This window comes from Trichosurus vulpecula, unplaced genomic scaffold, assembly GCF_011100635.1.
Source record: "Trichosurus vulpecula isolate mTriVul1 unplaced genomic scaffold, mTriVul1.pri scaffold_31_arrow_ctg1, whole genome shotgun sequence".
Lineage (NCBI taxonomy): Eukaryota > Metazoa > Chordata > Mammalia > Diprotodontia > Phalangeridae > Trichosurus > Trichosurus vulpecula.
This window is the reverse complement of record NW_023494523.1, coordinates 185,961-198,169: the sequence shown is the minus strand read 5'-3', so window position 1 is coordinate 198,169 and position 12,209 is coordinate 185,961. Positions and strand designations below refer to the sequence as shown.

The 12,209-nt window shown below is 37.9% G+C and overlaps 1 protein-coding gene across 1 annotated transcript in view; it reads left to right on the top strand.

The window, feature by feature from the left end:
• Positions 1-3,838: 3,838 nt before the first annotated feature.
• The window catches only part of LOC118833334 (histone lysine demethylase PHF8-like), a 45,043-nt gene continuing 36,672 nt past the window's right edge, over positions 3,839-12,209 (top strand). Inside the window, exons 1-4 of the mRNA XM_036740697.1 lie at positions 3,839-3,961; positions 4,677-4,797; positions 5,430-5,515; positions 6,018-6,132. Coding sequence (XP_036596592.1) covers positions 4,700-4,797; positions 5,430-5,515; positions 6,018-6,132 — 299 coding nt within the window. The 5' untranslated portion in view covers positions 3,839-3,961; positions 4,677-4,699. The remainder of the gene's footprint in view (positions 3,962-4,676; positions 4,798-5,429; positions 5,516-6,017; positions 6,133-12,209) is intronic.

Genomic DNA, 12,209 nt, shown 5'->3' with positions numbered 1-12,209 from the left:
AAATCCTTTTTGAGCTCTTCCATGGACTTAGACCTGTTCATGTTTTTCTTGGAGGCTTTTGATGTAGGGTCTTTGACTTTCTTGACTTCTTCCAGCTGCATGTTTTGATCTTCTTTGTCATCAAAAAAGGAATCTGGATTTTGAATTTGAGTCTGAGTTAGCTTTTGCTGCCTGTTGGTGTCCCCAGCCAACTACTTGACCTTTGAGCTTTTGGTCAGGGTGTGACTGCTTGTAGAGTATAGAGTACTTTGTCCCAAGCTTTAGGGTGCAAGCACTTCTGTTTTTAGAGCTACTTCTGCTTCACCATCACTGCAGGCTCTTTCACAGCAGTGGTCCTCCTCCTTCAAGAACCACCAAGCAGGACTGCACTCCAGACCCAAGCAGGCCATAGCAGGAGAACCTTCCTTTGTGCACGCAAAGTGCTCCTTGCACTCCCACTCTTATCTGCTGTGAGATTTCTCCCACCTTGTGAGCCAGGGACTCAGGAAGCTGCTGATGCTGGAGCTCTGGAAACAGCCTCTACAGTTTCCTGCTGCTGCCACCACCACATTGCACCACCTCCACCACTTGTAGGGTTGGCGGCCAGACCACGTTGAACTTGAGACCACAGTGTCCCACTTACCTGCTCTTTCGCCTTTGTGGTTTGAGATGTCTGGTAACTGCCACAGATCAACGATTCATGGCCCTAAGGTCTTTTTTGGCTGGCTGACTCCTGGTCTCATCTGTCCTGGCAGGGTCCACGTTCGGCCATGCTCCACTCACAACACCATGTGACAGACCCTTCTGAGAGACCATCCAGGCTCTCCTGGGCTGGAGACCTGCTTCCTTCTGCTATTTTGTGTGTTCCACAGCTCTAGAATTTGTTCAGAGCCATTTTTTACAGATGTTTGGAGGGATTTGGGGGAGAGCTTAAGCAAGTCCCTGCTATCCAGCCACCATCTTGGCTCTGCCCCTGGCCTCACACTCTTACTCGATGTGTGACCCGGGGCAAGTCACTTAACTCTGTCTGCCTCAGTTTCCTCTTCTATATGCATAATAATTTTAGATTATTCTTTGTGTTTCCTCTAGTGTTGCTGTGGTTTCACAAATCAGCATTTGCTTGTTCATTTGTTATTGATTAAATTTTCTTTTTAAATTTTTAATTGGCTTGTCTAAGGGTTTGTCAATTTTGTTATTTCTCTCAAACAACCAGTTTTAGGTTTATCATTTCTCTGTTTTTGGTTCTGATGTTTCTCCCTAATTTTAGTATCTCTTTTTGGGGCTTGTAGATTTTGTTGGTTTAGCTTTCTAATAGTTTAGATTTTATTGGTTTTGCTTTCTAATACTTTTTACTCATTCAGTTCATGAATTCTTTCTTTTTCTGTTTTCTTTATGTATGGATATAAGTATACAGTTTTCCCAAAGTACATCTTTAATGCTTCTTTAATTCCCATCTCTGAGCAAGAAGCTTGAAAATTTTTCCTACCATTTTCCACTATGTATTTTGTGAACAAGCATTTTCAATGTATTTCTATTTTAGATCAAAATGTGGAAATGACTTTGATGGAGAAGCCGATGTAGTACTGAGTTTGCCTAGCATTGAACCGAATTTTGTAAAGCATTTTTTTCAAATAATAACATGAAAATTAGTTTTACATTTGATTATTATACCACATAAAACATCTTTCCAGTTGTGGTTATTTAATTGAAAGTGTTATTTATTTTCAACAAACTCTGGAGACAGAGAGAGAGAGAGAGAGAGAGAGACAGAGAGAGAGAGAGACAGAGACAGAGACAGAGACAGAGACAGAGAGAAAGGAAATGTTACATACAATTTCTGTGATGGATTATAAGCACTGGGTGCCCCTTGAACTCTCCTTGAATCTTCCCACTTGATCTGCCATTTGCCTGAGGCTATAAGCTTTTCATTATCACTAGGCCCTAATCTCTGTTACTTCTGGATTGCCTCTGGCTACTTCCCATCCTTGATTCTATCAAAACCCCTTTCTCTTTGTTCATGGCCGCTAGTCTAGTCACCCCAGACTACTGGTCATTCCCATTAAGATACTCCCTAGATCCTCCTCCTTCCATAACCCCAGACCACTTGGCCAAACCTAGATCCATACCACAGTCTTTCTGAATATAAGATCCATCTCAGCCTGCAGGAAGGTGCTCAGATTCAATCTGGCTCACCTGTCAATACAAGTGTCACAAATGCTTGGATTCCTTAGGTCTACCCGATATGGTTGATCTTTAATAAACTTTGTTTCTCTTTGGCTCAAAGAGGCCTTGGGTTTAATTCATTCGGGCAGTGTGTTGCTATTTTGGGGTCCCTGCATCCCTGAACCTCAACACTATATCTAATATATAAGTAGATAAGGTGATGCTGAATTACTTTTCTTAATCTTAACAAATGCCCCACATAAAATATCTTAGTTTTTTTTTTATAAATTGTATATAAACATTAATTCTACAAATAGATGAATACTATTATTTGGTAGAATTTTCACATTTGTAGGCAGAATAAAATGTAATATTTTATGATTTGGATCTTTTGGGGAAAAAGCTATTGTTGTTGTAGTTACTGTAAGCCTTGAGTGAATAAATCCTAAAAAAAAACACTTAGTAGTATATTAAATTACCATAAGGTTGCTGACACTGGTTGTTGTTGTCGTTGAAAGGGGTTCTCAGGATAAGAAGAGCATAAAGGAACCACTGTCTCAACCTGTACCTTTGTTTTAGGGTGTTTGTATTTCTTGTCTTTCTATTATTGTTGACTTTTGGTTAACTGGTGAAGTTTCCTTTGATTCCCCCAGCTCCTTTTCTTTTGTTTCTCCCATTGATGGAGTTATTGTTGGAGCATCTCCTCAGGGTCAGGTCAGATGTTCAGTCTGGTAGTTTAGCTGTCTTTGGCTTCTGGTGAAAAAGGGAAGACATTATGTTTCATTGCAGTCTCCCTTGGCACTGGGTTAGAATGATGTAAATGTAGCATGGAGACATCAGCGCCAGGTTGATAGGAGTTTGAGTACTTGTCCTTCAATCAATCAGTCAACAAGCATTTTGCACACTATATGGTAAATGCTGGGAATATAAGCACAGTGGATGAGACAATATTTTCAATGGAAATTGTGTGCGTGTGTGTGTTTGTGCAGAAGTTATGTAAAAATAGATAAAAAGAGCTGAAGTTTGAGCTAATTCTCAAGGGAGACTTCTGGTATTTGAGAATTTAAGTAAAGGGTTGTACAAGTGTTTGGCTGATAATAAGCATTTGATGAATGTTGATTTTTTCTTTTCTCACCCAAGAATTATATTCACTAATTTGTAATAACGCCTTTGCCATTATGTGGGTTTTTCTATGTTTCAACATTTTAATATTGTTTTGAGGTTTGGGGCTTTGTTTGACTTTCTTATGTGCATTGTTGAGACTGTTCTTGTAAATTTTATGGTTTTCTTAATATATCATCTGAGAATGTTTAAAGGTTTTGGCAAGAAAAACACAATAAATTTAACAACAATTTTATTTTGCAGTTTGCTTTCATTATTTGTGTTTTGATAATTAGGCTTAATGTTGGCTGGAGTTGGATTTAGGCTTTGAATTGCATTTTGTTTGCTGTTTCACGTTTTGACAAAAAAAAATTATTAGTATTTAAGAAAGGAATTTTCATGTTGTCTATTCATGCGGAAATTTCCATTATTATGGATTTTTATTTCTTCTTGTCTTGTTTCGGTAATTGCGCTTTTTATCTCCATACACTTTTTACGTTTTAGAAGACAACGTTAAATAGTTGTGTAGCAATGACCACCTCCTGGACCTCCTCAGCTCTAGATGGCGATAGGCGTTTCCGAGCTTTCGATGTTTCCCCGCCCACTTCTCTTCTCCGCTGCGGAGGCGACAGAACTGGGCGAGAAGTTGGTGGTTCTTTAAGATTGAAGAGATTTTTAAAGGATTAAGGCAGAAGAAGGGCAAAAATCAGACTCTGAGGTGAGTAAGAGCAACTTTTTAGGGAACAAAGAGAATTAAAAAAAAAACCAACCTAAAACCAACCCCCCTTCTTTCCCGGGCCTGAGAGGGTTAAGAAAGTTCATGTAATTTAACTATTGTGCAAAAGAATAGTAAAATCCCCGGAAAGCTTTAAAATTTTTATCAGTTACGAGATTATAGTTAAGGAAAATAATATTTTCATTTTACATGCGACTTCCCACACGACCCTACTCAGTACTCCATAACTAGATAAAGTTCCCTTGACTATCTGAACTTCTAACCCACCTCCTTGTTGATCAAAACATGTTTGTCTTATCATAATCTTTTTTGATTTCCTCTTCCCCCTCAGTAAATGGAATCAAAATGAAGGGCCCCAAAGTCTTTAATATTCAGTGGAAAACCAAGAAAAACAAAGCTCCAAAACCCAAACTACTCCATTTCTGATAAATATAAGAATCGGTGAATCAAAACCAAAACAAAAAACTAAGCTTAACTAACCTATTAACTAACAGAATTAAACTCCACATGCCAGGGACAAAATGAAAAATTAACCAAAATGTGTAACAAAAGCTGCCCTCGAAAGAACTTCACTATTGAATTCATTGTCTCATCCATTACCCTGTGTTTCTTAGATGAAATAACCTCATTAGCAGTCAGATCAACAAAATATCTTGTGCTACTCAACTTCAAGATAAGCATGTTTTTCCTACTACAGCTACTGTTTGCCCCAGCTCAGAAATGGCTTCTGTTCCAGTGTACTGCTTGTGCCAGTTACCTTATGATATAACCCGTTTCATGATTGAATGTGACCTGTGTGAGCAATGGTTTCATGGAAGGTAAGACAAATAAACAAAAATCAAGCTCAGTTAATTATAGATCTCTATTTTAAATTGAGGCAGTTGAGCATAACAGCTTACTTTAAAAAAATTCCAAACCCAGAATCTCTGCACAAACCTATTTTCTTTGGTATACCCTTAAAATAAATCCTTTCCTAAGGGTTTACCCTCTTAAGTTTGGTCAAGTTTACACGGAGTATACACAGCAATAGAGACTGTTGCTGTTTATCCTTTGTTCTCAAAGAGGATCACAAGTGTAGGCTTAAAATTCTGGTTATAGAACATACTGCTTGTGACCAACATTACTCTCCTTTGTATATACACCTTGCAGTCCAGCTTGACTGGCCTTTTTGCTGATTAGCACAAACAGCATTCCGTCTCCCATCCCTGTGCTTTTTTGCAGAAAACAGCTACTATGTACATGGAATGCACTTGCTCCCCACCTCTACCTCCTGAAATTCCTAGTTTATTTCAGAGCTCAGATTAAGTTCCTCTTTCTAAGTGAAATCTTTTCCTGATCCTACTTCACTGATTCTGTCCCCGTTCTCTAAACCACCTCATCCACCCCCCTATATTATTAATGCATTAATATCTTAAATCTGCACTTGCTGGATTGTTTTTCTTTTTCCCAGTTGTGTTGGTGTAGAAGAGGACAAAGCAGAAGACATCGATCTCTACCACTGCCCCAACTGTGAAATCCTACATGGGCCTTCTGTTAGTGAGTATAGACCTATTTCTATGTAAAGCCCTTTGCAAACCTTAACACTCTCTATAAATGCTAATTGTTGATGTTATCTCTTCTGAGTTCCTGGTCTAAAGAAACTTTGGAGGCAGAAAGGGAATACAATGTGCATGGTGCAGTAAGAAGAAGCCAAGCTTTTGGATTCTGGGCCAAGGTTTTGGGGTTCATAATAAAAAGATGATTTAAAAACTAGATGCTACACAGTTTTACTAAAGTGGAATTCAGTTTCCTTAGCCTAACATTCCTCCTTGGGTAAGTATAGGATGCTTTGAAGGAGAAGGCTGTCCAGAAGTTTTGGGAGGAAGAAAGCAGCCATCTTTTTCTTATAACAGGAATAGGATCCTCCTTGACCAGTGACCTAAATCTGTAAGGACCAATCTGACTTAAAAGCCTCTAGGAGATGGGAAGATAATATGTGATAATGGTGTATTACTTCACCTGTGCTACATCTTTATCCCCACATCTTTTTCTGGCTCAGTGAAAAACTACCAAAGGGTGCCAACGGTGCAGGAGCTGATTGTGAACAAAGAAGTGGCGAAGATGGAACAGACTGGGAGCCCTATCCAGGAACTTCAGCCAAAGACCTTTCACAGGTGATAGCCACATCTCATTTCTCTGTGCGATTCTCTGGGGGGGCTGCTCACTTATCCTGTTTCTTTGACTTTGAAGAAAGCATGTATGTATTTATGTATGTACACACATGTACACGTGAATGTTTGTATATACAGATCTCTATTTCGTGAAAAGGATGTGAGGTCATGTTTTAAAGTGTATTTCATCCTTGTGTAGTTCAGGAAGGATGCTAATCTCAGTGCTCAGCCTGGTTTTATCTGCTATTTTTTCTTTACAGACTGAGTGGTTGCTGCATATGGGTGGTAACATGTGCTAGTGGGAAATTGTGGTCTGGTGAAGTGGTAGTTAGGAAGTTGTGGTTTCAGTTGCTAGCTCTGTAACCTAGGGCAAGTCATAACATTATAAGATCATATATTTAGGGTTTGGAAGGAACCTTAGAAGAGTCCATGACCCCACTTTTTATTGATAAAGAGATTTTTCTAAGGTTATACATGTCAGAGTAGGGATTTGAACTTAAGTGCTCTGACTCTGAGCCAGTACTCTTTAATTTTCTTTTCCTCCCCTCCACCCAATTTAATGAACACTAAAAGAGGGAAGAAAGTTTTTTTTTCTCCATACAGGTTAGGTATAGGATATGTGCGCACACCTAAGACCTCTGTGGCCACGAGTTGTCTAGATGTATTAAACACTCAGTTTGTGAATATGCGCCACCGTGCAACAGCTTTTCCTTGCCTATCTCCAAGAGAGATATTAGACTAGACTTATTTTCTCCCTCAACTATTGCTGGTCTAGAGACACAATTTTTTGGGTTCAAAACAGAAGGTTGCTGTTATGGGGAAAGTAGCCCTAAATCCCTTGCATAGGAGACCATCACCAGTAGCAAATCCCAAGTAAATCCTATCTATCCAAGCAAATAGCACAAATTGTTTAAACCAGTAGAGAAATATCAGATAGTACATGAGGGCAAATGAGGAATTGTGGGGAAATGGCAGCATGCTGTGACCCAGAGGATCCCAAATATCCCCCGGGAAAAACACTTAAAATTGGGTCTTGCAGATGCACCACTCTACCAAAAGACAGAATCACCTCCACACTCCCTCACCCAACCCCGGCATCCACATATAACATACCATCTAAATACATCAAGGAAAACAATCCAGTTGGAGGAAGAAATAATAATAATATCTGACATTTATATAGCATTTCCTATTTGATCCTCACAACAGCTCCAGGAGCTAGTTGCTATTATTATCCTCGTCTTACAAATGAGTAAATTGAGTTAGACAGAGTCCAGGGTCAAACAGACATCAAGTGTCTGAGGCTGGATTTGAAATCATCTTCATGACTCTAGGCCCAGTGTTCTGTATTCACCATGCCACATAGCTACACCTAGATAGTAAAACTATGGCAGTGGGGGCATCCCTTTTCAGACGCAGAAAAATATAACCGAAAGGTGAACAAGGAAAAGTTAAGAACTTGAATAAATCTCTAGAAAAACTAGAGGTAATTGGTGATTACTGAATGGGAATAGGAAGGAATTTACATGTACAAAGGTATAAATATACAGTTAGAGAAACTGACCACCTAGTAGACCATAACGGCTTCATCAAGAATGTTGAAAACCCAAAATACTAAGCATATAACTTACTTATGAAAATGCAATTAAAATTATTTTCAGCAAAGATTTCCTTAAAGAAAAAATACAAAAGTAACTTGAAACGAAGTAACAGAATTCGAAAAAGCTGGTGACTCAAAGAACAAATTATAGGAATGGTAAAAAATTTCATCAAAAAGAAAAATGAGACAGTGTTCCCAAAATTTACAGGTTTCAGTTAAAGCACTTGAGGAGAACTTATATGTTTCTATTTTTACTAACAAAGAAAGGAAAAAAAAATCCATGAATTGGGTGTACTGTTAAAACAAACCAATCTTGAGCAACCCCAAATCAGAAACCTCCACCTAAATAACAAGGCATAATTTATGAAAATTCAAGGAGTAATGAAGTTGAAAACAAAAACATCACTGACTTGATAAAACTAGGAACTAGCTTATAGGAAGAAGTATAAAGTAGAGAAAAAGCTAACTTGATTAAAAAATGCAGAGAGGAAAAACAAACTTCATATCATAAATGGAAAAAAAAACCTTAAGATAATTGCAGAGGGAATAAAGGAAATTATTAGAATCTGTTTTGCCCAGTGACAGGATAAAAACCACAACCACAGCAACAACAACTTTACAACTTAAAGGAAAGAGGTAGATATTTACAAAAAAAAAACCATGGAATATCCAGGTCAAAAAAGATTTAAATAACAAAATATGGGTAAAAGAAAATGATTTAGCCATAAATGCATTCCTAAAGAAAAAAAAAAAGAAAAAACTCAAGAGCCACATTGGCCCTTTATATCATGAGTCAAAGAATAATTCATTCAAATTTTACATAACCTGCTTGCTATAATAAGAAAAGAAGACACTTTGTCAAACTCCCAGTATAATATAAACATTGTCTTAATACCTAAACCAGGGAGAGACAAAGCAGAGGGGGAAAATTACAGATCAATGTCCCTAATTAACATTGAAACCAAGAAATTTAAACAAAATATTTACAAGTAGACAACAACAACACACAGTGTCTATAAACAAGCCATTAAAACGGCCACTTAAAAGTTCATAAATAATGGAAATTGTGCTTATGTTGTGTGGCTGTTGTGGTTGTGGTTTGTCTTTCATTCTCAGAGAGCTCCATGACGTCAAAGAGATGATGACGTGACCTGAAATTGACTGATTTGAGTGAGGGAAGACTGTGCAGAGTCACCTGAGTCCAGTGGCCAGATACAGATAGGATGACTGGAGATGAGCCAGGATGCAGTGGGAGATCTTGGCTCTTTTAGGTTAAGGTCTTTTCAGATTCTCACTTTGAGTGAGGCAACGTGCATTCAGTGAGTAGGCCTCTTTAAGAAGTTAGTCAAGGGATGGCACCTTTAACTAAAAAAAAAATCAAACTGGGAGTGCAAGACCTTCAGGGTTGTTGGCCAAGAGAGAAACAGTTACTATTTACATTCACTGTGACACACCCAAGGGCCCCCAAAATGGTTAAATTAAATGGTGCTTACCTATTGTTGTCCAATCTGCGAGATCCAGAGTGAATGGCTTGGTCTTTGAGAAATCAACCTAGCCAGGAAATCCCAAGTTAACTAGGTAGCTTTGAGGTATCAAAATTTACCTTCCTATGGGCAGAGCATCTGCAGGTTAGGGGAGAGGATTATGTTAATAAGTGCTATTAGGAGTAGGCTTTCTACTAAAACCTCTAGAACTCAGAGCAATAAATGGATCATTTCCTATTATAGTAAACAGAATTTCTCTAAATCCAGGCACAAATGGTATTTGTGATGGAGGAAAATGACCTTTCAATAAGCTTAGCGTAAAGCAGCAATGTGTATTACCATTGTTGCTATTGAACATGCTAGAAATGCTAACTATAGCAATAACACAGAAAAGAAAATTGAGGGAATAAATATAGACAAAGAGAAAACAAACATAATTTTTGCAGGTACCATGGTCATATCTTTAGAGAATCCTTGAGAGTCAACTAAACATTAATTGCAGTAATGAACAATTTCAGCAGAGTTGCTTGATATAAGCTAAATTCACATACATCATCAGCATTCCTAACCAACAAAACCCAGCAACAAGAGGTAGAAAGAAAAAAGTACATTTAAAATAACTATAGAAGTTATGAAATAGTTTGGGTCTGTGAATCTAACCATAAAGCATTGTTTGGAGAAATAAAGATAGGCCTGTGTGGGATGAAAGACCCTCACCAATTAAATTTATAATAAGGAGCCATCTCAGGGTGGGAACAGAAATAAATTTTACTCAATTCTGGAGAATAGGGCATCCTCTGCTAGAACAGATCTAGCAAGGGAGGCGCTTTACAAGGGGCAAAGCGTCAATAATTATACCTAACACAAGAGAATTCCTGCCCACCTCTGACCCTTCTCACCATTGGCTGGGAGGTGAGCTTACAATCTGAGCATGAAAGCTAGACAAAGAACTGGGAAATTGAGGCACAGAAACTCCAGTTCCCATTCCCTTAGTTAATGATTACAACTGAGGTGGTATAACAGTGGGGGCAGGGCATAACAACATCTATAAATGTAAAGAAGGAGCATAGGATGAGGGGAGGGGGAGACCCTCTCCATTCTCTTACAGTACTTTTACAGTAAAGGAAAGCAGGTCAAAGTGACCCTGTTCTTACTGAGCAGATCTTTAAACCAGAACCAGAAGAAAGAACCCAGAGTTTCAGGGTAAACTTTCCCAGAGGCTAAGCCATCAGACTCTCATGGCCTCCAAATTTTTTTCACTTCCCTATTTCTTGATTTTTGAACATTTGTTAGTATAGATATAGATATATACTTATACATATCTTCCCTGTGAAGTCTTCACATTTTATTTACCTCACACAGGCCTAAACAGCTGGAGAAACATTAATTGCTCATGGAGATGGTAAGGCCAAAATAACAAAAATGACACCTTAAATTGATTTGAAGTTACCAACCAAACATCCCAAGGAGTATTTTGTAAAGAAAGGAAACATTTTGTTTGGAGGAACAAAACATCAATTATGCAAAAGAAAAAGAAAAGAGGTTTTATCACTATTAAGTGTTGAATTGTAATACAGAGTGGTAATCATTGAAATGATTTGCTTAGGTTAAAAAAAGAGAAAGAAAGAGGAGATGGGGAGAGAGAGAGAGAGAGACAGAGAGAGAGAGAGAGAGAGAGAGACAGAGAGAGAGAGAGAGAGAGAGAGAGACAGAGACAGAGAGAGATTGTTTGGTGGAACAGATTAGGTATGTAACATAGAAGGAAACAAACACAGAAATATTGTTTTTGATAAAACCAAGACTTCAGTTCCTAGGAGAAGGACTCGAATTGTTTGACAAAACCTGCTGGCAAAACTGTGTTGCAGTCTGACAGAAATTAGGTTTAGATCAGCATCTCATACTATACATCCAAGATAAGTTCCAAACGGATATGTAATCTAGATATTTAAAAAATCATAAACAAATTACAGGCATAAGGAAGGAGTTACCTTTTAGATTTATGGATAGGGGAAAAGCTCATGACCAAACAAACACATGAGAGAGAGGATCACATAGGATAAAATAGACAATTTGATTACATAAAAAAGTTTTACACTGACAAGTCTAGTGTAATGAAAATTAGAGGGGAGAGTGATAACTGGAACAAAATCTTAGCAAGTAGTTTCTCTGATAGAGATTTCATTTCGACGATATCTGAGTTGGTATAGTGATTAGAGCACTGAACCTAGAATCAGGAAGTCCTGAGTTTAAATGTGACCATAACAACGTATAGCACCGACCTCTTGGAGTTGCTGTCAGGATGAAATGAGATAATATTTGTAAAGTGCTTTGCAAAACTGAAAATGGTACATAAATCCCATCCATGATGATGAGTAATAGATTCAAATTTGTATGACTAAGAACCATTCCCAGATTTAAAAAATGGTCAAAGTTTATGAACAGTCAGTTGGTGAAAGAAGAAATACAAGCTATCAAGAGTTGTACTATTTTAATGTTCTCTCATTCTTTAAAATTTTTTTAACATTCTCATTTAAAGTTTCAGGTTCCATCCCTCCCTCCCTCTATCCATCCCCTGCTGCCTCCCTGAGACAGTAAACAATAACACATAGATTATAAATGTGCAAGTATGTAAAACATTTCCGTTATTCGTCATTTCATACAGTTGGATTCAAATAAAAGAAAAAAGTGAAAGGAGGAAAGGGAAAAATAGCATTCAGTCAATATCAGTTCTTTCTCCGGAGGCAGATAGTATGATTCATCATTAGCCCTTTGGGATTGTCTTGGATCATTGCATTGCCGAGACGAGCTAAGTCAGTCACAATTCTTCATTGAACAGTATAGCTGTTTCTGTGTACAACGTTCTCCTGGTTCTGTCCACTTCATTATCCATCAACTCATGCAAGTCTGTCTAGGTATTTCTGAAATCATCCTGCTTGTCATTTCTTATAATATAATAGTACTCCAACATAGTCATATACAACAGCTTATTTAACCTT